The 26,936-nt window shown below is 44.3% G+C and overlaps 3 protein-coding genes and 2 pseudogenes across 6 annotated transcripts; 3 read left to right on the forward strand and 2 right to left on the reverse strand.

Annotated features, from left to right (window-relative positions):
* Positions 1-1,234: 1,234 nt before the first annotated feature.
* On the reverse strand, positions 1,235-16,458 carry LOC307202236 (low affinity immunoglobulin gamma Fc region receptor II-b-like). Of its 2 annotated transcripts, none has more exons than XM_079952070.1 (7): positions 16,020-16,458; positions 15,881-15,919; positions 10,710-11,006; positions 4,769-5,101; positions 3,794-3,898; positions 3,576-3,691; positions 1,235-1,968 (listed from the first exon to the last, which is right to left on the reverse strand). In XM_079952070.1, exons 1-7 carry the CDS (start codon positions 16,042-16,044, stop codon positions 1,831-1,833), a joined length of 1,053 nt encoding a protein of 350 aa, XP_079808196.1. In that variant the 5' UTR covers positions 16,045-16,458; the 3' UTR covers positions 1,235-1,830. The 2 variants fall into 2 exon arrangements, with proteins under 2 accessions (XP_079808196.1, XP_079808195.1); XM_079952069.1 differs by having other exon boundaries at positions 3,576-3,694.
* A 2,017-nt stretch (positions 16,459-18,475) lies between these two features.
* On the forward strand, positions 18,476-18,951 carry LOC307201363 (histone H2B 7 pseudogene; annotated as a pseudogene). The gene has a single exon. The product of its transcript is annotated as a histone H2B 7 pseudogene (transcript).
* Positions 18,952-21,643: 2,692 nt separating this feature from the next.
* Positions 21,644-22,216, forward strand: LOC307201950 (histone H4). Its single transcript, XM_079951507.1, has one exon. It carries the CDS (start codon positions 21,832-21,834, stop codon positions 22,141-22,143), a length of 312 nt encoding a protein of 103 aa, XP_079807633.1. The 5' UTR covers positions 21,644-21,831; the 3' UTR covers positions 22,144-22,216.
* Positions 22,217-23,443: 1,227 nt separating this feature from the next.
* LOC307200246 (histone H2B 1/2/3/4/6 pseudogene) lies at positions 23,444-23,900 on the forward strand (annotated as a pseudogene). The gene has a single exon. The product of its transcript is annotated as a histone H2B 1/2/3/4/6 pseudogene (transcript).
* Positions 23,901-24,644: 744 nt separating this feature from the next.
* Positions 24,645-25,443, reverse strand: LOC307200594 (histone H3.2). The gene has a single exon (XM_079949154.1). The coding sequence runs from the start codon at positions 25,181-25,183 to the stop codon at positions 24,773-24,775; it is 411 nt and encodes a 136-aa protein (XP_079805280.1). The 5' UTR covers positions 25,184-25,443; the 3' UTR covers positions 24,645-24,772.
* Between the last annotated feature and the right edge of the window lie 1,493 nt (positions 25,444-26,936).

A 26,936-nucleotide genomic window follows, 5' to 3' on the forward strand; every position in this document is an offset into this window, starting at 1 on the left:
TTTTGTGTTTGTTCTGTTGTGTTTTTTACTATTTGTCTGAAAAATGAATAAAAATTAATTTTAAAAAAAAAAGAGAGTGAACCTTTGATCATGTGATGAAGGTATTGAGTTACAAATCTGCCGTTTTGAAAAGAGCTGCCTTTGAGTCTTTGCCTTCCAAACCCAACAGAGTGAAGATGCAAATGGAGTCATTCTCTGAATGCAACAGAGAACAAACCATGTGATAATGGCTTGGCAAGAGTTGGAAAGCAGGAGAGAGAGAGAGAGAGAGAGAGAGAGAGAGAGAGAGAGGGAGGGAGAGAGGGAAAGAGGGAGGGAGGGAGAGAGAGAGGGAGAGCGCTCTGCTTATAAGGTCTCTTTGGACTATTTCGTATTTTTTAGATACTGAGCCTGTGCTGGTCAACACAAGATAATGTACAGATGTTTTAATTGTTTTGAATAAAGTTCTGCCAGTAAAAGTTTAAGCAATATTTTCATGGGTCTGGACAAAGTTTCATTTCCAAAGGAGTCAGTTTTTAAGCTACCAGTTGCTTCAAACAGCACAATATTTTATATTTGCAACATTTTCTGCAGTGGCTCCCCGCTTGTGAGATGCTATCCCCACGGAGGTTCCTTCTGGCGCCTTCATTATACATTTTTGGGTGCCAGGCAATTATTTAAATGTGTTTTTGGGAGGGGGGGTTATTGTTTCGTTTTGTTCTTGTTCTTATTATGACCTTTGCAGTTTTATTCTGTGAACCACATTGAGATCTTCAGATGAAGGGTAGCATACAAATTAAATTAAATAAAAATAAAAATTTAATTTAATTTAAAAATAAATATTCGTGAGAGCTATATTACTATGCAGGAAGCCAAATGTATTTGTATTCTTTTCTCTGACTGACGGTCGAATAAAAAGAAAGATTGACTATGCAGGAAGCACAATTATAATAATAATTTTATTATTTGTACCCCGCTAATCCGACTGGCTTACTCTAGCCACTCTGGGCGGCTTCCAACAACTATAAAAGCATAATGAAACATCAAACATTAAAAACTTCCCAATACAGGGCTGCCTTCAGATGTCTTCTAAGAGTAATATAGTTCTTTATTTCCTTGGCATCTGAAAAGAGGACATTCCACAGATTGGGTGCCACTACTGAGAAGGCCCTCTGCCTGGTTCCCTGTAACCTCACTTCTTGCACTGAGGGATCCACCTCAGAGCTGGACCTTAGTGTCTGGGCAGAATGATGGGGGTGGAGACTCTCATTCAGGTCTACTGGGCCTTTGAGGCCGTTTAGGGCTTTCGAGGTCAGCACCAACACTTTGAATTGTGCTCGGAAACGTACTGGGAGCCAATGCAGAACTCATGTTTTATGGTCCCGTTGGCCACTCCCAATCACCAGTCTGGCAGCTGCATTCTGGATTAGTTGTCATTTTGAGATGTTTCTGCCCTCTTCTCTTTCCCAACCATGTTTGTAAAGGACACTGTAAATCTTTAATCACATCAGATTTCAACTTGTAGGAATTGAATTGTCTTTATTGAATAGAAACTGCATTGATTTCTGTGGAACATGCGGAGGACCTCAACCAACACATATTTGTTTTTGTTTTTCTCCATAAATTTACATCCCATCCTTTCTTCCATCACTGGACACCATCACAGCAGCACATCTGGGGTTCCCAGCTAGTCACCCATCCAGACCCTGACCAGACCCGGACCTGCTTAGCTTCCACAAGATGGGCCTTCAGCCATGCCCTGGCGGAGAGCAATAAACCAACTGGCAGGCGATGTAGAATCCTTTGGCAGCCACTCAGAACTCCACAATCTCTTTCCTTTCCACAATCTCTTCACTTTCTTCCTCTGTTCTTAGGTGGAAACAGAACCTCACTGTACATCACCTTCTCCTCTTCCACCAGTCGGAGCCCATTTCCTAAGCAAGACTTAGCAGAGCAGAATTTGATGGTGGCGTAGGTGATGGTTGAGCCCTGCAGGAACAGAAGGGTGCCATTGGTCAGCAATGAAAGCAGGAGGGGCCTGGCAAATAACCTCCCTGGGTATCTTACCTGGTATTGTGGACACTGGTTGGCAGCAGCTTTCTAAGTCCTTCACAGCCTTACCTGAAGAGGCCAGCGGGATTGAACTTCTGACCTCCTACATGAGGAGCATATGTCCTACTGTTGGCCTACAGCCCTACATAGCCGGAGCTCGCAGAGGAAGCTTTTCTCCCACTTCCTACTGCTTGATTGGCTCATAGTATGCTTCCAAGCACAATTCCAAGTGTTGGTGCTGACCTTGAAAGCCCTAAACGGCCTCAAAGGCCCAGTATACCTGAAGGAACGTCTCCAGCCCCATTGTTCAGCCTGGACACTGAGGTCCAGCTCCGAGGGTCTTCTGGCGGTTCCCTCCCTGTGAGAAGTGAGGTTTACAGGGAACCAGGCAGAGGGCCTTCTTGATGGTGGCGCCTGCCCTGTGGAATGCCCTCCCATCAGATGTCAAGGAAATAATTATCTGACTTTTAGAAGACATCTGAAGGCAGCCCTGTTTAGGGAAGTTTTTAATGTTTGATGTTTTATTGCATTAATAATAATAATAATAATAATAATAATAATAATAATAATAATTCTGTTGGGAGTTGCCCAGAGTGGCTGGGGAAACCCAGCCAGATGGGCAGGGTACAAATAAATTATTATTATTCTTAATCAGCATTTGTGAACACAAAGGGATTTAGCTCTAATGGTACAACCTCAAAAACCTAGGGAAACATACGTACCTACTTACCTACCTACCTACCTACCTACCTACCTACCTACTACCTGTAAGGTGCTGAGAACAATTGCCTAGATCCCTCTGAAATGCAAGAGCTATCCTATCTTAGCTCAGTTTTCTGGGGTGCTTTTTGACATCAGCCAGACAGATGCTCCTGGGAAAATCACAAACAGGCTATAAAGAGGAGAAACAGTCCTCTTTGGTCATCTGGAGCTGCTGGTCATTGCCTGCAAACATGGAACCAGTCTTTAGTTATCAGTGGCAGTAACTGTTGATATATAATAATAATTTATTATTCATACCCCGCCCATCTGACTTGGTTTCCTCATCCACTCTTGGTGGCTCCCAACAGTACATTAAAAACACGATAAAGCAGCAGACATGGAAAACTTCCCTAAACAGGGCTGCCTTCAGACGTCTTCTAAAAGTCAGATAGTTGTTTATTTCCTTGACATTTGATGAGAGGGTGTTCCACAGGGCGGGCGCCATACCGAGAAGGCCCTCTGCCTGGTTCCCTGTAACCTCACTTTTCACAGGGAGGGAACCGCCAGAAGGCCCTCAGAGCTGGACCTCAATGTCCGGCTGAACGATGGGGGTGGAGATGCTCCTTCAGGTCTACTGGGCCTTTGAGGCCATTTAGGGCTTTCAAGGTCAGCACCAACACTTTGAATTGTGCTCGGAAACGTATACAATAGAGATCTCTGCCCACAAGCTTGGTCATTTATTGGCCATCATCGCATCTTGCAGTAGCATCACATTCCATAAAAGTAGTTAGGCAGTTTTTCCGTGGATGTAACTAATATTACACATGAATCTCCTCACTTACTTGGTCGTGTTCCTGCAAAACTGCTGTCTGGGGCTCCTCTGTTTCAAGACCACCCAGTTCCTCCTCCTCCTTCTCCTCCTCCTGTTCTTCTGGCTCAGAATCCTTCTGGCATTTCCCTGCTCCCAAAGAGGAGAGAAACAGAGCCAAAGGCTGAAAAGGTACACCCAATATTATTCACATAAGCGTCACAGTATCCTCAAAACCCACCACATAACTACCAGTCTTTTTCTGTCCACAGTAGAGAGTGAGGAGTATCATCAGAATCACAAACGGGACTGCCAGATACACAAATGCCAGCGATGGACCTGATGATGGAGAAGGATCTGAGAAAAAAAAAGTGGAAAAAATGGTTAGGTTATTGTGTTTTTAATAAGGCTTCCTTGTCCTTGGATGCGAGACAGGCAGAAAATGTCATGCAAAATAAATATTCAACTTCTGAAGAGTAACTTTCAGGACAAGTAACTAGGGTCAGACTTTTCTAGACAAGTTGAAGAGGAAAGATGTTTGAGCCCTGCAAATAACACCTCTCTCTCTCTCCTTTCAATCCTTTCAAATATGAACTGCTCACTCTTACCCAACAATAAGGCTGAGGTGATGTATGGAAGTGAGAGCTGGACCATAAAGAAGGCTGATCGCCGAAGAATTGATGCTTTTGAATTCTGGTGCTGGAGGAGACTCTTGAGAGTCCCATGGACTGCAAGAAGATCAAACCTCTCCATTCTGAAGGAAATCAGCCCTGAGTGCTCACTGGAAGGACAGATCCTGAAGCTGAGACTCCAAGACTTTGGCCACCTCATGAGAAGAGAAGACTCCCTGGAAAAGACCCCGATGTTGGGAAAGATGGAGGACACAAGGAGAAGGGGACGACGGAAGACGAGATGGTTGGACAGTGTTCTCGAAGTTACCAGCGTGAGTTTGACCAAACTGCGGGAGGCAGGGGAAGACAGGAGGGCCTGGCATGCTCTGGTCCAGGGGGTCACAAAGAGTCGGACACGACTAAACAACTCAACAACAACAAAAGGCATAGGAAATAAAATAGATGACATTTATAGGTTACAGGGAATGACAGACATTTTGCTCAATCTCCCCCCTTTTTTTGGCATACAGTGTTGCCCCCTTAATACTTCAATCAACACAGAAAAATGGAATACCCTTCTGCTAAACTGAGCTCTTACTTTCCCCAAATGACTCACCGGGGACTTTCACCATGATTTTCACCCTCTGGCTCCGGGAAGAGGTCACCCACCGGCCACTAACGTCTTCCTCATAGCTGCAAGCAAATTCTCCACTATGGTTGAGCTTGGCTTTCAAGATGCTAACAGAGGCATTTGAGAAGTTAGTTCCAGGTTCTCTGAAGCTCCACACAGATCCTTCGTCGCTGAAGGTTATCGCAAGTCCTTCCCTGTAGAACGTGAATCTTTTCTCAGTCTCCCCCTCGTTGGCCAGGCAAGTGAGGTTTAGCGAGTCCCCTTCGTTCACTGCTCCAAGTGGAGGATCAGCTATCAGCATCGGAGAGGGAGGGTGATCTGGAGTGATCGTTCACAAAGGAGAAGCAATCAGTTGAGGACAATGACTTGGCTCAATGGTTAAGAGACTGTGGTCCACTTGGCTTTTAGAGCGAAGGCAAGTATTTTGGCTGCACAGCTCTATGAAAAGTCATAACTCTGACGCTGGCATTCCGCTTCGTCGATTGTCAGCTCTGTGGCTGCAAGATTGTCACAAGAGCGCCTGAATTAAAATTGTCCACCAAAAACTTCACTCTTGTGGTTTATCACCACAACAGCTACTCACTTTGGGTTTTAGTAAAGCAAGCAGTCTAATTTGTCAGCACCTAATGAGACTGACATGGGACGTGGGTGGCGCTGTGGGTTAAACCACAGAGCCTAAGACTTGCCGATCAGAAGGTCGGCGGTTCGAATCCCCACGACGGGGTGAGCTCCCGTTGCTCTGTCCCTGCTCCTGCCTGTTGGCTATTTGCAGTATGGTAGCGCTGCAGAGAGCTTGCTGGGGAGATCATGCATTAAAAAGAAAGGGACTCAAAAATAACTTAAGCAAGGTTTTAATTACAAAAAACAAAAACTCCTTATACACTAAATACATCAACAACAAACCAGACCCAACCACCAACCCAACCCCCAGGGTAATGGGAGAGCTAGGTGCTGCTCCTTATATACTACAACCAAATGCTGACACACCTTAATCAGTACAACTCAGCAGCACCTGCTATGTTTCACAGCTGTAAAGCTGGGTCTCGTTATTTTGCTCTGGCCCTTGCTCTGGCCCCTTAAAGACATACACATTGGGTGGAACAATGATGAACCTTTACATTTAAAGTAACCATTCAACATTTCCCCTGCGGTTCATCATTGTGGAACAAAAACATAAAGCATACTTTGTACATGTTTTTCATGTGTAATGTCCGCAATTTGATTATCACCTGGGACATATTCAAATACAATCATTTCGTCAGCAATTAGTTTCTTTACAAACTGCAAACGTAGCATTTCAACAAGGTCATCAATTTTTGCAGTTTGATGAACCAGAAAAGATCCATTTTTGCCTTTCTCAATTTGCATGGATAAGTAATTTTTAGCTATGCCTAATTCCACCACATCAAATTTCTTCTGTAACTGTGAAACTACCTCTTCATATTCCTGTTTAGTTTTTGTAGAAATTAACACGTCATCTACATACACACATATCTTTGTTACAGAGTTTGCCCTTTCCTTTATAAACATACAATTGTCTGCCTTTCCTTGTGAAAAACCAATATCCAGCAATTCTTTTGCTAAAGTTTGGTGCCAATTCCTTCCACTTTGGTGCAGACCATAAAGGGATTTATTTAATTTGCATACCAAACCTTCAGCAGCGTCTATGCCTTCAGGGACACGCATAAAAATTTGTTCTTTTAAATCTGCAAACAAATCTGCAGTTTTTATATCTAGGTGATAAACAGAATGTCCACGTTGTGATGCATCTTTTAACAAAAGCTTAACTGTTTCATATTTTACACTTGGTGAATAACACAAATCATAATCTTCACCTGGAATTTGTTGAAAACCCCTAGCAACTAATCTTGCTTTGTACCTTACAACTTCATTTTTGTCATTCATTTTAACTCTATAAACCCATTTTGAATCAATAAGTCTCATATCTGGGGTTTGTGGTACAAGAGACCAAGTGTTATGCTCTTTTAAAGAAGCTATCTCAGAGTTCATAGCTTTATACCAATTTGCAGCTTGGTGCTTAGGTAAATTCTGAACATCATTGTAGCTTTTTGGCTCAAAAACCGCCTTATTGGCATACACAGTATTAAAATGTTCATCTGCAAATCGTTGTGGCTTCTGCCTCTTTCTATCTGAACGTCTCAGTCCGGAAGGAGAGTCAGACTCCTCAGACTTAATAGGACTAAGGGAACCACTAGTTTCAGGTTGTAAATCATCATTGTCAGACTGAAGAGGTGCCTGTAGGCTAAGCTCACGATCAGAAAAATCAAGAGAATCTAACCTCCCCTCGGGTTCCTGTGACTTTAAATCATCAAACAAATTATCAGATTCAACAGGCTTTTTGTCTTTTTCCATTAATTCAGAATCACCATTTCCTGCTGCTGCTGCTGCTTCTTCCTCTTCTTCCTCAGTACTATCTATACCGTCAGTATCTTGGAAAACAGCAACTCCATTCCAATTTACAGTTTGTATCATGCTTCTGGTAATATGAAATTTGCCAGTTGCTGGTATGTAAATTCTGTACGCCCCCTGCTGGTAGCCCATTAATTTTCCCTGAACACTACGCTCACCCAGTTTCTGCTTAGCGGGGTAATGCATAATTACATCTGAACCCCAAATGCGTAGGTATTTCAGATTAGGGCGTTTTTTAAACAGCTTCTCATAGGGGGTGACTTCTAAACCAGAATGATAACTGCGATTTCTAACATAACAAAAAGCATTAAGCGCTTCAGCCCAAAAGTCTTTGGGCAGATTAGCATCGTGCAGATACGTTTTGACCCCTGCTTGCAGATCACGCTGCACAACTTCAACAAGCCCATTTTGCCAGGGACTTCGGGGGCAAGATAACTCATGAGTAGTCCCCTGCGCTTCCAGGAATTTCTCAAAATCCTCAGAAACAAATTCTCCGCCCCGGTCAGAAAACAGGTTCTTAATAGGTTTGTTAAAGTGTGTTTTTACCCAGTTGCAAAAAACTTTATACTTCTCAAATGCTTGGGACTTCTCAGCTATTGCATAAGTCCAACAATATCTACTATACTGGTCTATGAGAGTGAGCCAGTACTTTGAACCTCCTAATGATGGTGGGAGTGGCCCAACTAAGTCACAATGTACACGCTCAAATGGCTCAGTTACTTTCCTATCTGAGCACCTACCCTTGCGTGCAACCTTAATCTTATTCTTGCAACAAGATAGACATTGCATAAAGAATTTACATGGTTTTAAGTTGAGGCCATTAACAATATTCTTAGTCTTAATTACATCAGCAAAATTCAAGTGTCCCAGAATTCTGTGCGCCTCATGGACACACCCGGAATGAGGCCTTACATTCCTCAACCCCTGGCTTGACTGTGCTGCTCTGCAATTTATAGGTGATTGGGAGTAGGTGCGAAAATACAGTCTATATAAACCATCAGAGTCCCGGGCATACAATAGACGTTTGTTCCCCTCAAAAAACTCACACATTGAATTTAAGAAACGCACACTTATGCCTTGACGAGCAAAACACCTTACTGATAATAAATTGTCCACTGATGGGCAGTAAATGCAGTTCGCTATTGTAATGTTTAAAGAGTCAAGTTTAACAGTACCTCTGCCAAGTGACTGCAAGACTTGTGAATTGGCTAAATGTACATTACCAATTTCCTCTTCGAAAGAAATAAACAAGCTTCGATTGTTGCAAACGTGGTGAGAAGCTCCTGAGTCCACAATAAAAGAATTCCACTTGGCACCTTTAATTCTTTTATGATCTGCAGTCCGAGCATGAAAAGCTCGCGGCTCATTTCTGTCTTTACGGTGCGATGCTGGCTGCTGAGATGACAACCGTGACTGATGAGCAGAAACAGGCTTAGGAGTACTTTGCTTTCTTTTGGCTCTGCAGTCCTTTGCAAAATGTCCTTGCTTATTGCAGAACCAACAACGCTTTGCAGCTTTAAATGCAGTCGCATCACCACAAGTTTGCATATGGCGTTCCTCATTACTTCTGGAAATAGGAGTGCTTATGGCACAAGCCTCCCTTCTATCCAACTCGCCCATTAATCTTGCCGTCACCCCTTCCACAGTTAATTGTGCTGGTGGGACGGCAGATATCTGGCTAGCTATACCATCAAAGTCCTCATTAAGGGAACAAAGAATGATAAAAACATACTGAATATCAGGTATGTCCATGTCCCTTCGAATTAATTCGCCGCGTATTGCCTCCAGACGTCTCAAGTGTGCAGCCAAATCACCACCAGGCTGCAACTTAGTCTTGTACAACTGCTTGAAAAACGTCAATGCAGACGCTGACTCTTTTCTAACATGCACTGCTGCAAGACTGTCCCACATTTCTTTGGCAGTTTTCTTATTCCTTATGTAGACTACTTGCTGGTCGCTGACTGCCAAATTAATTATCGCCCTGGCTTTCGCATCTCCTTTCGACCAAGCATTTGTTACAGGGTCAGGAGGGTCATCAGTTACATAGGTCCATACTTCTCTAGAGGTCAAAAGCGCCTCCACCCGAAAGGACCATAAACTATAGTTCTCATCTGTTAGCTGTGGGAAGACCAGAGCCTTCTCAGCTTCAGGAACCCGGTCAACCATTCTGGAACTCTTCCAGACCCACAGAACTACGCTAACAGGAGAAGGAGTTTTCAAACCTTTCTCAGAGTCCAAAAATATGCAGTCATCCACTCAGCAGCTGGGCCCATAACCAAAGATGTTGGCTATTTGCAGTATGGTAGCGCTGCAGAGAGCTTGCTGGGGAGATCATGCATTAAAAAGAAAGGGACTCAAAAATAACTTAAGCAAGGTTTTAATTACAAAAAACAAAAACTCCTTATACACTAAATACATCAACAACAAACCAGACCCAACCACCAACCCAACCCCCAGGGTAATGGGAGAGCTAGGTGCTGCTCCTTATATACTACAACCAAATGCTGACACACCTTAATCAGTACAACTCAGCAGCACCTGCTATGTTTCACAGCTGTAAAGCTGGGTCTCGTTATTTTGCTCTGGCCCTTGCTCTGGCCCCTTAAAGACATACACATTGGGTGGAACAATGATGAACCTTTACATTTAAAGTAACCATTCAACACTGCCAACCTAGCAGTTCGAAAGCACGTCAAAGTGCAAGTAGATAAATAGGTACCGCTCTGGCGGGAAGGTAAACGGCATTTCTGTGCGCTGCTCTGGTTCACCAAAAGCGGCTTAGTCATGCTGGCCCCATGACCCGGAAGCTGTACGCCGGCTCCCTCGGCCAATAAAGCGAGATGAGCGCCACAACCCCAGAGTCGGCCACGACTGGACCTAATGGTCAGGGGTCCCTTTACCTTTACCTTTACCTCTGGTTAAGAACTTAATTCGTTCTGGAGGTCCGTTCTTAACCTGAAACTGTTCTTAACCTGAAGCACCACTTTAGCTAATGGGGCCTCCTGCTGCCACTGCACGATTTCTGTTCTGTTCTCATCCTGAAGCTAAGTTCTTAACCCAAGGTACTATTTCTGGATTAGTGGAGTTTGTAACATGAAGCGTCTGTAGCCTGAAGCATCTGTAACCCGAGGTACCACTGTACAGGGGTACTTTGATTCTCGAATGGCTTAGTCGACGAACAAATCGGCTCCCAAACGCCGCAAACCCGGAAGTAAGTATTCTGGTTTGTGAACGTTTTTCGGACGCCAAACGTCCAACGCGGATTCAGATTGAGTGCAGGAAGCTCCCGCAGCCAATCAGAAGCCATGCCTTGGTTTTCAAACGGTTTCAGTAGTCGAACGGACTTCCGGAATGGATTGAGTTTGAGAACCAAGGTCCCACTGTACCTTATTACCTTCTAGGCAGTCTGAAATCCTTTCTGAACCCAGTGCTCCTCTCCCTCTTGTGCTGCGAATCAACAAGACAACGCCAAACAGTAAAATGCAAGGATGCTCACCTGCCATGGCTACAAAGACAAGGTTGCTCTGTGTGGACCAGATTTCCTGTCCTGAGGGCATGATCCAGTACACACAGCTGTAACTCCCAACAGTATCTTCATTGACACGGAACATCTCATAAGGCCCCATTCCACTATTGGGCAACTCCTTGAAGGTCCGATCTTGCTGTTCTTTGAGGAATGTGTATCCTGCCACCTTCGGGCCATCAGGAGCCAAACAAGTGAGAATCACCTTCTCACCTTTCATGTAGATGTGGCGCTGAGGGTCCAAGGAAAGAATTGCTGCAGGTGGAATCTCTGGAGAAGGAGAGGAAACCCAGCCAGTCAGGAAACAAACGAATGAAAACCAGAGGACAAAGACACTCTGAGAAGGAAACTGAAGGCACACACTATGAAAAGCGCTTCCTATGTATTACTTGTCTCTACTTTTAAAAAGCAGAGACATCACCTTGCCAACAAAGGTCCATAAAGTAAAAGCTCTGGTTTTCCCAGTAGTGATGTATGGAAGTGAGAGCTGGACCATAAAGAAGGCTGATCGCCGAAGAATGGATGCTTTTGAATTCTGGTGCTGGAGGAGAATCTTGAGAGTCCCATGGACTGCAAGAAGATCCAACCTCTCCATTCTGAAGTAAATCAGCCCTGAGTGCTCACTGGAAGGACAGATCCTGAAGCTGAGGCTCCAGTACTTTGGCCACCTCATGAGAAGAGAAGACTCCCTGGAAAAGACCCTGATGTTGGGAAAGATGGAGGGCACAAGGAGAAGGGGATGACAGAGGACGAGATGGTAGGACAGGGTTTTCGAAGCTACCAGCATGAGTTTGACCAAACAGGAGTGCCTGGCGTGCTCTCGTCCATGGGGTCACGAAGAGTCGGACACGACTAAACGAATCAACAACAACAACAACTTGTATTACTTGTGGGATGTGAGACATAAGTAGCAGTCAAGTACAGGAGTGTCTCTGGCACCATCTGGTGGCCAAAAGGGAAAAGGTAAACCGTGGAAAATAGAAAGGAACATAGAAAGGGAGAAGAAATATAAGGATGAATAATAAAATTCATGGAATAACAGTGGGCCAGCAAAATAACAAAATAAAAGCGTTCGCGGATGACATTGTATTAACCTTAGAGCAACCAAGAGTGAGCATACCGGATGTGGCAGAAGAGATAAATAGATCTGGAAAATTGGCTGGCTTTAAATTAAAGAAAATGGGACGCAGGTGGCGCTGTGGGTTAAAGCCTCAGCGCCTAGGACTTGCCAATTGAAAGGTCGGCGGTTCGAATCCCTGCGGCGGGGTGCGCTCCCGCTGCTCGGTCCCAGCGCCTGCCAACCTAGCAGTTCGAAAGCACCTCCGGGTGCAAGTAGATAAATAGGGACCGCTTACCAGCGGGAAGGTAAACGGCGTTTCTGTGTGCGGCTCTGGCTCGCCAGAGCAGCGATGTCACGCTGGCCACGTGACCCGGAAGTGTCTCCGGACAGCGCTGGCCCCTGGCCTCTTGAGTGAGATGGGCGCACAACCCCAGAGTCTGTCAAGACTGGCCCGTACGGGCAGGGGTACCTTTACCTTTACCTTTAAATTAAAGAAAGGGGAAACCAAGATGCTGGTAAAAAACATGGATAATCAAACAAAAAAAGACATCGAATCAGAATGTGGGTGGAAAATAGAGGATGTACATTTCCAAAATAAAAAAACAAAAAACGAATAAAATAAAACCTACATAGAGCAACAGTGTTGTGTGTTGCGTAGGCTCCTATTTGTTATGTGTAAAAGGCATTAGATACCTATTAGGTCCATACATTATCATATAGCGTATATTCCACACACAAAACAGCGACTATTTGTTGTTGACAAAGGACAGCTGGACATATAAAGGGCCCCATTACCTTCAATAGCTTAGGGCCTCATCAAACCTAAATCCGGCCCTGAATCTGCGACTTGAGGAAGTTCTCTAAAAATTGTGCATGGATGGTATTTAACACTGAGGTGCCTCCCTTAAAACCCAATAGCCCTCCGTTATGTTGCAGAGGGGGCAAATTATAGGCACATACCAGCATATGTGGTAGGAATGTCCACAAATAGAACTTCTTTGGAAGGAAGTTTTAAAAGAGATCTCTCAGATAGCAGCTCAGACAACCCCAGTGACCACTTAATTTATATACTTCAGATATGGACCAATGAAGAAGGAATTGATAATGTGTTTGGGTGGCATGCATATTTATGGTATGGCAAGGTTAAAGTGCACGGGGCTTTTAAAAATCATATTGTCAGAAAAGCATTGTTTAATGTCTGGATAAAATATAAAGACTTTTTGGAAAGTAAAACCCCAAGGTGGCTTTCACCTATGGAAGCGAAAGCTTTGAAAAAGCTTAATATGGAGGCCAAATGGCCAAAATATTGGGAAATTTTAGAACAGGAGGGGGACAAATTGAAACTGCAGAGTTACGAGAACCTTAAAGATAAGGTGCGAGACTGGTTACATTATTTTCAAATAAGAGAGGCCTACAATTTGGATAAAAAGATCAGTTTTCAGGTGGAAAAATCAAAATTAGAAACTGAACTGTTAGAACCCAATGCTAAGATACTATCAAGAATGTATAATTTGCTGTTGAAATGGAATACTGAGGAAGAAACGGTAAAATCTGCTATGATAAAATGGGCACAATATATAGGACATAATATTATGTTTGCTGACTGGGAGCAGTTGTGGACCACTGGGGTTAATTTCACGGCATGTAATGCCCTAAGAGAGAATATTATGAAAATGATGTACAGGTGGTACATGACCCCAGTCAAGCTTGCAAAAATCTATCATTTGCCCGATAATAAATGTTGGAAATGTAAAGAAACTGAAGGCACATTCTTTCACCTTTGGTGGACGTGCCCAAGGATTAAGGCTTTCTGGGAGATGATCTATAATGAAATGAAAAAGGTATTTAAATATACGTTCTTGAAGAAACCAGAGGCCTTTCTCCTGGGCATAGTCGACCAATTGGTGCCAAAGAAGGATAGAACTTTCTTTATGTACGCTACAGCAGCAGCAAGAATACTCATTGCAAAGCATTGGAAGACACAAGATCTACCCACCTTGGAAGAATGGCAGATGCAAGTAATGGACTATATGGAAATGGCGGAAATGACTGGCAGAATCCGAGACCAGGAAGAAGAGTTGGTGGAAGAAGATTGGAGGAAATTTAAAATCTACTTACAGAAACATTGTAAAATTTTTGAATGTTGATGACATTGAAATGAAATGAAGGGGTTCTAGTAATAAAGTAAAGATTATGTAAGAATTGGACTGATGTTAGAAGAAGGTTCGAAATTAAAGAATTTGCTGAATAATTTTTTAAGTGGAATACAAAAAAGGGAGGCGCGAGGAAGTCAGGAAAATAAGTTAACCAAAGAGGAGAAGATAAAAAAGAGGGATTTTTGTTTTTCTGTTTTCTTTTGTCCTTATGTTAATTGTTTGTATTTTTTGTATCTTTGTATTTTTGTGTTTTTGTATTTTTTCTTGTGCTCTCTCTACTGTTTGTTTTACAACTTTTTTATTGTTAAAATTTAATAAAATATCATTTTTTAAAAAAAGAGGGGGAAAAAACAATGAAGAAGGAATTGATAACACATTTATTAACAGCAGCTAGAATGGTAATAGCCAGAACTTGGAGAAACTTGCAATTAATGAATATTGATCACCGGTGTAAAACAGTCTGACAAACAGCTGTAATGGACAAGCTGTTGCAAAAATGGAAGAGGAGGGAAACAAACGGCATAATTTTTATACTGCATGGTGTTATTTTATTAAATATACATATGAAAGAACACATGGATGAGAAATACAACATACCGGTATATTGCAGTATAGTGCAGATAAGCAAGCACAACTCATTAGCTCGCTCCTCTTACTCAAGTTGATTTGCTGAAGAATTCATTATACTAGTTTACTGTAACCACCAGATTATTGTGTACTGAAAAATAATGTGTTCAGTATTATACCCCTCCTAGTGACTCATTCTTTGTTAGCCATGTACGTCTAATTATTTAATTTTGTAACAAGAGGTGTGTGTGACATTTTTAAAATAAAAAGTGACACCCTTACATCCCTTGGAACTGTGGCAAGTTCTTAAAGAAATGCGAGTGCCTGATCCCCTCATCTGTCTCCTGAGAAATCTCTATGTGGGACAAGAAGCTACAGTTAGAACAGGATATAGAACAACTGATTGGTTCAAAATTAGGAAAGGAGTACGACAAGGCTGTATATTGTCTCCCTGCTTATTTAACTTATATGCAAAATTCATCATGCGAAAGACTGGGCTGGATGAATCCCAAGCTAGAATTAAGATTGCCGGAAGAAATATCAACAACCTCAGATATGCAGATGACACAATATTGATGGCAGAAAGTGAGGAGGAATTAAAGAACCTTTTAATGAGGGTGAAAGAGGAGAGCACAAAATATGGTCTGAAGCTCAACATCAAAAAAACGAAGATCATGGCCACTGGTCCCATCACCTCCTGGCAAATAGAAGGGGAAGAAATGGAGGCAGTTAGAGATTTTACTTTCTCGGGCTCCATGATCACTGCAGATGGTGACAGCAGTCATGAAATTAAAAGACGCCTGCTCCTTGGGAGAAAGGCGATGGCAAACATAGACAGCATCTTAAAAAGCAGAGACATCACCTTGCCAACAAAGGTCCGTATAGTTAAAGCCATGGTTTTCCCAGTAGTGATGTATGGAAGTGAGAGCTGGACCATAAAGAAGGCTGATCGCCGAAGAATTGATGCTTTTGAATTATGGTGCTGAAGGAGACTCTTGAGAGTCCCATGGACTGCAAGAAGATCAAACCTCTCCATTCTGAAGGAAATCAGCCCTGAGTGCTCACTGGAAGGACAGATCCTGCAGCTGAGGCTCCAAGACTTTGGCCACTTCATGGGAAGAGAAGACTCCCTGGAAAAGACCCTGATGTTGGGAAAGATGGAGGGCACAAGGAGAAGGGGACGACGGAGGACGAGATGGTGGGACAGTGTTCTCAAAGCTACAAACATGAGTCTGACCAAACTGCAGGAGGCAGTGGAAGACAGGAGTGCCTGGCGTGCTCTGGTCCAGGGGGTCACGAAGAGTCGGACACGACTAAACGAAACAACAGCAACAACAAACAAGAATGGAAGTCAACTTTACCTGGGTGGGTTGATCTCACAAGAAGGATCTGGAGACAGGCTGGAAGTACAGAGCAAAGGAGAGATGCAGTGAGAAATGGTGTGAATGTGAGATAGAAAGCGAGTTTCCCCCATCTGAGGAGGGCAGAGAGGTCACCAACCTGTCACAAAAGCGGCAGACTTCATGCTCTGTCCGTATCCTTCAAAGATCACCCACGGCTGGGGGACCGAACTCCCTCCTTGCCTTGCTCTCTCTCTCTCTCTCTCTCTCTCTCGGCAGACAACAAGCTGGTGCTGCTGAAACAAACCCCAAAGACAGGAACTGCAACACCACACCTTTCCCTACAGCACATTGTCAGTTGGCATTTCTTGAGCTGATGTGTAGAGATCTTTCCTATTATGCTTAATTCGAGAGGGTTCTGGGACCTTTTCTCTGTGTGAAAGAAACAAGCAGAAGGTTCATGATGTTTCAGTTGTTCCTTCAGAGAAGCTGAGTACAGCTGACTTAAACTGGTTCCCTTATTTCAGGGGTGGCCAACTCCCAGGAGACCGCGATCTACTCACACAGTTAAAAACTGGCAGTGATCTACCCCCTGGTGATCTATCACAAACGTCCAGTGATCTGCCGGCAGATCACAATCTACCTGTTCAACATGCCTGCCTTATTTCTTCTGTCAAAGTCATGCTGACTACGGATAATACAGCTGGGAGGAGCCTGGGTTTCACTTTATCTTTCTGCCTCTCTTCCTTCTGGTGTGGTGTTCTATATATAGTGTTTTAGTCTTATTATAAGTTATTGCAAGTTTAAGTTAAGGTCTGTTGTTACTGGATTTCTTATGGATGGTGCCAATCCTGAATGCATTGGATTTGTGACCGCTATGCTCATTTGCCTTCAGTAAAGCTCTCTGCTGGATGAAATATCAATTGCCTTTGGTCTACTTTTTGGGAATCCTGCAACGTGTTTAAGTTTTTGCTCTGCTAGCGATACGTCGGAGTTCTCCTCTGGATCAATATTGAGCTGAATTTCAATGACATGAACCCTGAGCTCGGTGCAGAACTCAGCCTATAGGCCACAAGCTTTACTTGGCCCCATCAAAGAGCTGCTAACCACATCTGATCTAGCTGTGACAATGCCATCACTTGTTTTTATCTGTGTTCAAATAGATAGTGTAGATAGATAGTGTTCAGTTCAGCCTGGGTTGGTTAGAGCATGGGACTGATAATGCCAAGTTTGCAAGTTTGATTCCCATATGGGACAGCTGCATATCCCTGCATTGCGAGGGGTTGGACTAGATGATCCTCAGGAACCCTCCCAACTCTACAATTATGTGATTTTCAAAGCAGCCAGAATGCAACAACGTGGAGGGGGGGCATGAGGAAGCATCAACATGCTGCCTGTCCCCAAAACTGACCACAGGAGTAAAGAGCAGAGCTCACCACATCCGTCCTTGCTGCGCTTTTGCCTGTTAACCAAAGCGCTTGAGAAAATGACAAAGCAGCAGATGCTGGAGGTGAGAAAGAGGAAGGATGCGGCCCGCTCAGAAAGGGGTCATGCAAACTTTAGAAGCTGATGGGGCCAAAGTGGCCTCTCTGAGCTCAGCGTCCTCTTCTTAGAGTGGGCAAGCAGATGCCCCTCGTGGGAAGCGGCAGTAGAGTAGAAACTGAAACCTCAAGGAGCAGGATGAGACACTTAGTAGGATCATTGTCAGAACATCCTCCTCCATTGCAGATGCCACAATGAAAACATCAAGCTAAGCCGGGTCCTGCTTTGGAAATCGCCTTATACCACCGAGTCAGACCACTGGCCCATTTAGCTCACAGATTGGCTCGCCTCCTCTTCCCCCAAAAAGTTGCCCCTTCCCGAGCCAGCCAGGAGTCGAACCTAGAATCTTCTGATCCGTAGTCAGACGCGTTATCCATTGCGCCACTGGCCCTTGGACGCGTATTACTGTGGCTGGTTTGGCTGAAGACAGAGCTGACTTAACATACATTCAGCATCCTGACTTCCCTCGGCTGGGAGAACTAGGAGACAAAGAGGCGCAGGGCAGCCTCCAAATGTGTTTCTTTCCCCTTCCCCAACCTATAAAGGCAAATAGCGGGATTATTTTCCTGTTCATCATAATCAAATGCAGCAGCGGATAGCAAAGGGCAGGCTCCAAAGAGCTCAGTGCCAGATTTGCATGCATCTAATCCGAAAAGGGAACAAAGCAGGGATACTGGTCGGTCCTCTGAGATCCCTTCCATTATCCTAAAAACTCATCGCTGTCAAACGACGCCCAATGCGAATCCCATAAACCGCGAGCAAAGCTTCAAAATTCCCGCGCGGCTTCTCATTTGCCCAGTTCGTTTCTCGGATTGTAACGAGCACTTCTGATTGGATGGCGGGGGAAACTGAACCAATGAGAGCGGACTCTCGATTTAACCAATAGGAAACGGACTCCCGTTGGCGCCAAAGGGAAGGAGCCTTGGTTAGCCAATGACAAACAAACGCTTCCACTGCTATTTGCATACTAAGTTGCCGACCAATAGAAATGTGAGTGTTTGAGGTGCTAATTTGCATGAGACTCGTATAAATACAAGCGGCGGCGGAGAGCTCTTCATTTCTCTCTCGGCGGTTGGTGGAAGCGCTTCGAGATGCCTGAGCCTGCGAAGTCGGTTCCCGTGCCTAAGAAGGGGTCGAAGAAGGCCATCACCAAGACCCAGAAGAAGGGCGACAAGAAGCGCAAGAAGAGCCGCAAGGAGAGCTACTCCATCTATGTCTACAAGGTGCTCAAGCAGGTCCACCCGGACACGGGCATCTCCTCCAAGGCCATGAGCATCATGAACTCCTTCGTCAGTGACATCTTCGAGCGCATCGCTGCTGAGTCTTCCCGCCTGGCGCATTACAACAAGCGATCCACTATCACTTCCCGGGAGATCCAGACCGCTGTGCGCCTGCTGCTGCCCGGGGAGTTGGCCAAGCACGCCGTGTCTGAGGGCACCAAGGCTGTCACCAAATACACCAGTTCCAAGTAAATTTGGGCGGAAACCCCTCCACTTAAACCAAAAGGCTCTTTTAAGAGCCACACAAATTATTTTAAAAGATGCAATCACTGCTGAGTTCTATTTCCTTGGGGCTTCTAAGTTGTCCCCAAAATACCTACTACAATCTGGCCACCACTTTCAGAAGTAACAGTTTAAAATGTATTAAGAGATTGGTTCAACAGAGTTACTAGAATTTAATCGGGGGGTTTCATTGGTGTAATAAGTTTTTGGGGAGACAACATTGTTCTGTTGTAATAACTGGTAACATATCAACCAACCACGAGTCCCTTGCATAAGCACACACATTGAATAGCTAAATAGGCATTTTCTAATTGGTGATTAACCATTTTCTTTTGTGCAGCTTTGGGATCTGATAATATCGTTTTATGTGGTTCTATGGTGTAATGTTTAGCACTCTGGATTCTGATTCCAGCGTTGTAAGTTCGAATCTCAATAGAACCTACAACTTATATCCCCCCTTGAGTCACATTGAGCAAACGTTCATCAAGAATTACCAAGTCCTATCACTTACCCAACTTTATACTTCTCTCAAAAATGTTGCCTGGTCGCTGCCCCCCCCCCCTGCACTTTGTACCATATATTAATTCTGATTTCAGATCTGTGAAACTAGAAACTCAATCCATTTCTTTATTGTATTGAATCTGAATAGTAAAATCTTGGTATGTAGTTGTGTTCCTTTACAACCTTTTCAATAAAATAAATATTGGACGCAGGAAAAGCAGTTTTGAGTTTCATCCAGTCTTTTCCCAGGTGACTATCTAGTAACTTTTTTTTTAAGTGAGTGTCTAATCAAGGCAAGAATACCCGTGAAATCCGAAAACTCATGTTTTGAAGGAATTCGACCCTCCCAAAATTTATTTTCTCCCTATCTGGGATTTGAACTCCTTTTATGCTTGAGATTCCCCCAATTCTCTCCCCCAAACAGCCTCCAAATATATTATTGGTCAATGTGTTTTGGTAACCTGAAGATAGGGCACAGTTCTAATTCCTATTAGCTAGGAGTCATTGTCATCTTCTTTGGTGATCTCTCATGGCCAAGTAAGATTGCCTTCCATAAACACAATTTTAACAATGAGTCCGTAAGTGACTGTGGAGGCCAATTCTGGATCCACACGTCCTCCCACAGTGGGGACATTGGTTTCCAGGCGGGAGTTGATCATGGTGTGGATTTGCCAAACGTGCCTTCCTCTTAGCAGGTTTCTCCCTTGCGTCTTGAGTTCGAGTGTCTTCAAATCCCATGGCACCTTTGGTAAAGGCCGTTCTCCCATTGGAGCGCTCGCAGGCCAGCGTTTCACAATTACTGGTGTTTATACTACATTTTTAAAGATTTTCCTTGAGAGCCTTTAAACCTCTTTTGTTGACCACCAGCATTACGCTTTCCATTTTCAAGTATGGAATAGAGTAGTTGCTTTGGAAGACAATAATCAGGCATCCAAACAACATGACCAGTCCAACAAAGTTGTTGTTGAAGAATCAGTTCTTCGACAGTGGTGATATTTGCTACTTCCAGTATGCTGGCATTAGTTTGGCCTTCAAAGCAAGGTTCTTCCTGCTTCAACTTGCAGACTTTACAGATTTAGTTTTTAAAAATTAGTTCTAGAACACTTATCAGTTTTAGAATCTAAACCTTTGGCTAATTAAGCAATCTGTGTTGCGGTCTTTTAAACTGTGTCTGAGGGGTTATTGTTATTTTCGCTATGTATTTTTGTATTGTAAACCACCCAGGAATCCTGATGAAAGGTACAGTAGTATAGAAGCTTAATAATATAATATTCAGTTTTTACCAAGGGGCGCTAAAGCTAAATTAACTCTGGCCTCTTCCTCCAGGCTTGACTACTGTAATTCGCTCTATGTGGGGCTGCCCTTGAAGCTGTCCCAGAAACTCCAGCGGATGCAGAGTGCTGCAGCGAGGCTCCTCACGGGGTCTCTGCCATGGGAACATATTCATCCAGTGCTTTTCAAGCTGCACTGGCTCCCGGTGAAGTACAGGGTCAGATTTAAGGTGCTGCTTTTGACCTTTAAAGCCCTTCACGGCTTAGGACCCTTATACCTATGGAACCGCCTCTCCCGGTCTGCCCCACGGAGAGCCTCAAGGTCCATAAATAGCAACACCCTAGTGGTCCCGGGCCCTAAGGAAGTCAGATTAGCCTCCCCCAACCAGAGCCAGGGCCCTTTTAACTCTGGCCCCGGCCTGGTGGAACGCTCTGCCTCATGAGACCAGGGCCCTGCAGGATCTGATTTCTTTCTGCAGGGCCTGTAAGACAGAGTTGTTCCGCCTGGCCTTTGGCTTGGAGCCAGTTTGATTCCCTCCCTCCCTCTCTTTCTTTTCTTTTCCTTCTCCTCCTGCGATGAGGCTACATTTTAATATTTTAATGTTTCAATATTTTAATATTGTATTTTAATATTGTTTTTAAGTTGTAATCATTCAACTTGTTTTTATTATTGCTTGTAAGCCGCTCTGAGCCCGGCCTTGGCTGGGGAGGGCGGGGTATAAATAATAATAATAATAATAATAATAATAATAATAATAATAATAATAATAATAATTCTCCATTCCCTTAGTTCACAGTTAAAACTGGCGCATAGACCTAAGTGAAGTGGAATTTCTGTCTCGTGCCCTGCTTTTTCCAGCAGGAAAATTTAAAAAAATAAAAATCTCCAGCAATTCGATTTCCAAGAATCTAGGAAAAAGCACTGAAGTTGTAATTCATGTACGCTGACAGGACAGTTTATCTTCACTAGGAAAACGTCATTCGGCAGCTTGAATTGTATGAAGACCCGCGGCGTATTTTTACTGGTTGAGAGGCGTGGGTGGCGCATGCGTTGAAGTTTTCCCTCTGGTCGGATCGGATAATATAAAAAGACAACTGCAGAGGCTTACGCTACATTGGTTTCTGGTGAGACTGTTGCCGATTGTGATTTTGCAAAATGTCTGGCCGTGGAAAAGGTGGCAAGGGCTTGGGCAAAGGGGGTGCCAAAAGGCATAGGAAGGTCCTTCGTGATAACATCCAGGGAATCACCAAGCCCGCTATTCGCCGGCTGGCTCGCCGCGGAGGAGTGAAGCGTATTTCTGGGCTGATCTACGAGGAGACTCGCGGTGTCCTAAAGGTGTTTCTGGAGAACGTGATCCGCGATGCCGTAACTTACACCGAGCACGCGAAAAGGAAGACCGTGACCGCTATGGATGTGGTGTACGCCTTGAAGCGACAAGGTCGTACTCTGTATGGATTTGGCGGCTAAATTCCTGATTTCGTATTGGCAGCACAAACGGCCCTTTTAAGGGCCACCACTTGCCCGTAAAAGAGCTGTTAAATGCGCTAAAATAGTTCTGTTTTTTAAAAGGCTTTCTGCATATGTACAAGTGAATTGGGAATTCTGGGGAGTTTGGCTTGACTTCATTGTAGGGACGGAAGGCTTGAAGTAAAAAGCTTTATCGTTCCTGTTGGTTCCCCCCCCCCCAAGGTTACAAGCACCTAATGTAGCCTAGAGCTATCATGGGCGGTTTAGATATTTAGTTTTTTTCGGTTGCACAATAACTGCCTTTTCAATACAAATTTCCAGAGCGTTCATGGCTGGCGGGGATGTAGCTCAGTGGTAGAGCGCATGCTTTGCATGTATGAGGCCCCGGGTTCGATCCCCGGCATCTCCATTAAACGTTTTGCACACTAAATTTTACATTTTAATTATTAAAAATAGGATTGATTTCCTGATTAGATATCGCCCTATACCCACACCTGAAGATTTTATTAATGCCTTCGATACCTTGTGAAAAAGGGGCATAATGAGTCCACATAGGGGAATAGCCAAAACTACGCAATGCCCGAAGCCGTTTAATCCGATTATCAATGGCGCGCCCGCCTGGGGATTTAAGGGAATCGATTATCATGAGAACACGTTGGAATCTGGTTTAGGAAAGTTTCATATCAAAAAGGGAGGTGGCATTTATTTTTAAAAGTACAACCTTGCTTGAAAAATTGGTCGGCACTTTTGTCCCTGAACCTTGAGAAACAACGGGGGAAATTAAAATAACAGCGCAGCAATCAAACTGTTGCCTACTGGAACTTGCAACCCCCCGTTTTGAATGCTAAGAGTAAAAGACAAAGCAACAGGACTTTCTTTAAAAAATAATTCGGCAAAGAAGTTGGGTATCATGTGAGTGCTCAGCAATTTTATTGCGAATTTACACTACTATATTCCGTTTCTCAAAAGGAAATTTGGGGTTTGTCTGATTTTTCATGGGAACAGATAGTCTGAATCTAAAATTATCCCTTTTTGATCTAATGAGTGTATTATCTTTTTTTAAAGGATTTTCCTGAAACGTTTTGCTCAATTTGGCCTGTGGCTTCGAATGGCATTTTTGATTGGATAACAATGCAAGCTTTCCAGTCAGCGACCAATACCATATCGAGCTTGTAATTCAAACTCTAGGGAGCGTAGTTCTTAAACCAATGGGAAACACGTATTTTCTGCCTATAGAAACGCAGTATTTGAAACAGTCTCCTGACCAGCCAATCAGAAAACAAGCGCTTCAAGCCCTTCATTTGCATAAAGCTGGCATAAAAGGCGTTTGTTTCTCTCTGCGCTACAGAAGTAGCGGCTGATCTTGGAAATGCCTGAGCCAGCGAAATCCGCTCCCGCGGCCAAGAAGGGGTCGAAGAAGGCCATCACCAAGACCCAGAAGAAGGGCGACAAGAAGCGCAAGAAGAGCCGCAAGGAGAGCTACTCCATCTATGTCTACAAGGTGCTCAAGCAGGTCCACCCGGACACGGGCATCTCCTCCAAGGCCATGAGCATCATGAACTCCTTCGTCAGTGACATCTTCGAGCGCATCGCTGCTGAGTCTTCCCGCCTGGCCCATTACAACAAGCGATCTACTATCACTTCCCGGGAGATCCAGACCGCTGTGCGCCTGCTGCTGCCCGGGGAGTTGGCCAAGCACGCCGTGTCTGAGGGCACCAAGGCTGTCACCAAATACACCAGCTCCAAGTAAATTTGGGGGGAAGCCCCTCCACTTAAACCAAAAGGCTCTTTTAAGAGCCCTCCACCTTTTCTTTAGAAGAGCTTACTTTTCACTTTAAAAAGTGCTAGATGATTGCAGCAGATTCCAGTGTTGTAAAATTATCCCAAGCACGCTTAAGGTTTGGCTTATTGGATAACCACCTGGTATGCTTCAACTTGCTATTAAATCCAGAAATAAACTAAGCTATTGCAGTTTCCTACCTAGTTGTAGCTGATATTACAGTATTTCACAAACACGCAGCATTCTTTCCAGTATGCTGTCGAAATCCAAAATTGTGAACTGTATACTGTACCAGCTGTCTCAAGCATGAAACAGCAAAGCTGGATGTTAAAACTGCAGGTTAGATCAGCTGTAATATATATATTTTAGCGGCATGAATCAATTGTGTAGGATCCTTTTGAAATAGAAGTCCAAGCTTTCTACCCTGTTGGTCCTATGCATAGACGCACTGAAAGTATATGAAGATCAAATATGGGTCTGCTGTAGGTATAACTTAGCTGGCAGGACACGCCAAAGGTATAGTTATTTTAAGCAGCGTCTCAGGTTGAAGACTACTAAAGCATTAGCAAAGTGACCAAAAATATTTGCATTTTTCTAAACTATCATGGACATATACATCCTGTAAAAGGGATCTACCACCACCCCGACCTAAGAGTGCTTACTATTTATATCTGTAGAAGTTATATGCAGAAAATGTATCATTTTGGGGCGCAAATTTTCGCTTATGTACACGATGGGCATTTTACCCTACCGAAGGCAACACCGAAAGCAAGAGCAATTTCCAGCAATTTTTAGAGTATGTTGTGGCTCTTAAAAGAGCCTTTTGTTCTTTGAGCGAGAGGTCCCGGTTTAAGCCCTTTCTCCGCGGATGCGGCGAGCCAGCTGGATGTCTTTGGGCATGATGGTGACCCGCTTGGCGTGGATGGCGCACAGGTTGGTATCTTCGAAAAGACCCACCAGGTAAGCCTCGCTCGCCTCCTGAAGGGCCATCACCGCAGAGCTCTGGAAGCGCAGGTCGGTCTTGAAATCCTGCGCGATCTCCCGCACCAGGCGCTGGAAGGGCAGCTTGCGAATCAGCAGCTCGGTGGACTTCTGGTAGCGACGGATCTCTCGCAGGGCGACAGTCCCAGGGCGGTAGCGGTGAGGCTTCTTCACGCCCCCGGTGGCCGGGGCGCTCTTCCGGGCGGCTTTGGTCGCCAGCTGCTTCCGAGGCGCCTTCCCGCCGGTGGACTTGCGAGCGGTCTGCTTGGTACGAGCCATTAGAGAACTACAAGGCGAAGATAATAGAAAACAAGCACCTTCTCTCACGGCTGACACCAACGACTTGTCGAAAGCGGCCTCTGGCGGGCTATTTATACTGTAATTCCTCTGCTTGGATTGGCTAAGAGCATTGACCAATCACTTGCCGGATTTGAATCTCCCGCGCTTTGCAGGGATTGGACGTGATTTGAAGCCGCAACGTCTCCATCCTTTTCTCTTTTTACCCTCCCTAGTTTGCCTCGCTCACAATATATTTCTTGTTTCCAAGATTCTTTTAATACCTGTAAAGGCGAGGACACAACATATGTGGATTTAATTTCATGATGAACATACATTTCTGGGCTGTGCACCCTCAATCTGAGTTTCAATTTCTTAGGGATTCCAGGGAGCGAGGGAAAACTAAATTCTTTTATTTAAATATCCCGCGCAGCGACACGATTGGACAAAAATGGAAGTTAGCTATTGACCAATCAGAACGGAGCAAATGGTAGCGCAGCGTGAGACTTAAATACTGCTGGAATTGTACAGAGAATTGCAGAAAGTGCCGATTTACATGCTTGCAGCTGATTAGACGAGTAGACAGAACACAAAAGAACAAAAGAAAATTTAGACTTGCAAACTAAAATGAGAGAGAAAAAGAACTCCTTTCGTAAGGTAGCGTGGCCGAGCGGTCTAAGGCGCTGGATTAAGGCTCCAGTCTCTTCGGGGGCGTGGGTTCGAATCCCACCGCTGCCAGTATCTATTTTCCTGTTAACTGAATGCTAACCACATGGAAGATTGTTTTTTTCTGCTATTATCTGAGTTTTGGAACCCGCAAGCGATTTTATGTTCCCTTTCATACGACTGAGATTGCATCGTATGTTAAATATTAGTATTGTGTTCAGTGCTGATCAGTGGAGTTGTTGTTGTTGTTGTTTAGTCGTTTAGTCGTGTCCGAACGCCAGGCACTCCTGTCCTCCACTGCCCCCCGCAGCTTGGTCAGACTCATGCTGGTAACCTCGAAAACACTATCCAACCATCTCGTCCTCCGTCGCCCCCTTGTGCCCTCCATCTTTCCCAACATCAGGGTCTTTTTCAGGGAGTCTTCTCTTCTCATGAGGTGGCCAAAGTACTGGAGCCTCAGCTTCAGGATCTGTCCTTCCAGTGAGCACTCAGGGCTGATTTCCTTCAGAATGGAGAGGTTTGATCTTCTTGACCCTCCAGCACCAGAATTCAAAAGCATCAATTCTTCGGCGATCAGCCTTCTTTATGGTCCAGCTCTCACTTCCATACATCACTACTGGGAAAACCATAGCTTTAACTATACGGACCTTTGTTGGCAAGGATCAGTGGAGTATAGCATTCTTAATCTAACACTTTAAACTGTTAATGGGTATTAATAATATAGAATAATAGTAATAATACATATACAGCTATTGTTTTTGCGATCACCATTTCCGCGCCTCCCCGGCAAAATGTGCGCTTCTCCCCGTCGGGGAATCGAACCCCGGTCTCCCGCGTGACAGGCGGGGATACTTACCACTATACTAACGAGGACTTCGCTGATCTGCAGTTTTCCTGATTGGATGTTATCCTAATAGTATTCGATTCTGCCAACAAAAAGCAGGTGTGACTAATTATGTACGAGGATGCTGCAGCCCTGGTTTTCTTTTTTAATGCAATGTTTCTCACATTTACCTGGGACGAAGGCCCATTGCATATAATGAGGCTTCCTTTTGGATAAACACGCATAGGTTTGCACTGTTAAACAGCT

Source organism: Podarcis cretensis (assembly GCF_951804945.1).
Source record: "Podarcis cretensis genome assembly, chromosome: 13".
NCBI lineage: Eukaryota > Metazoa > Chordata > Lepidosauria > Squamata > Lacertidae > Podarcis > Podarcis cretensis.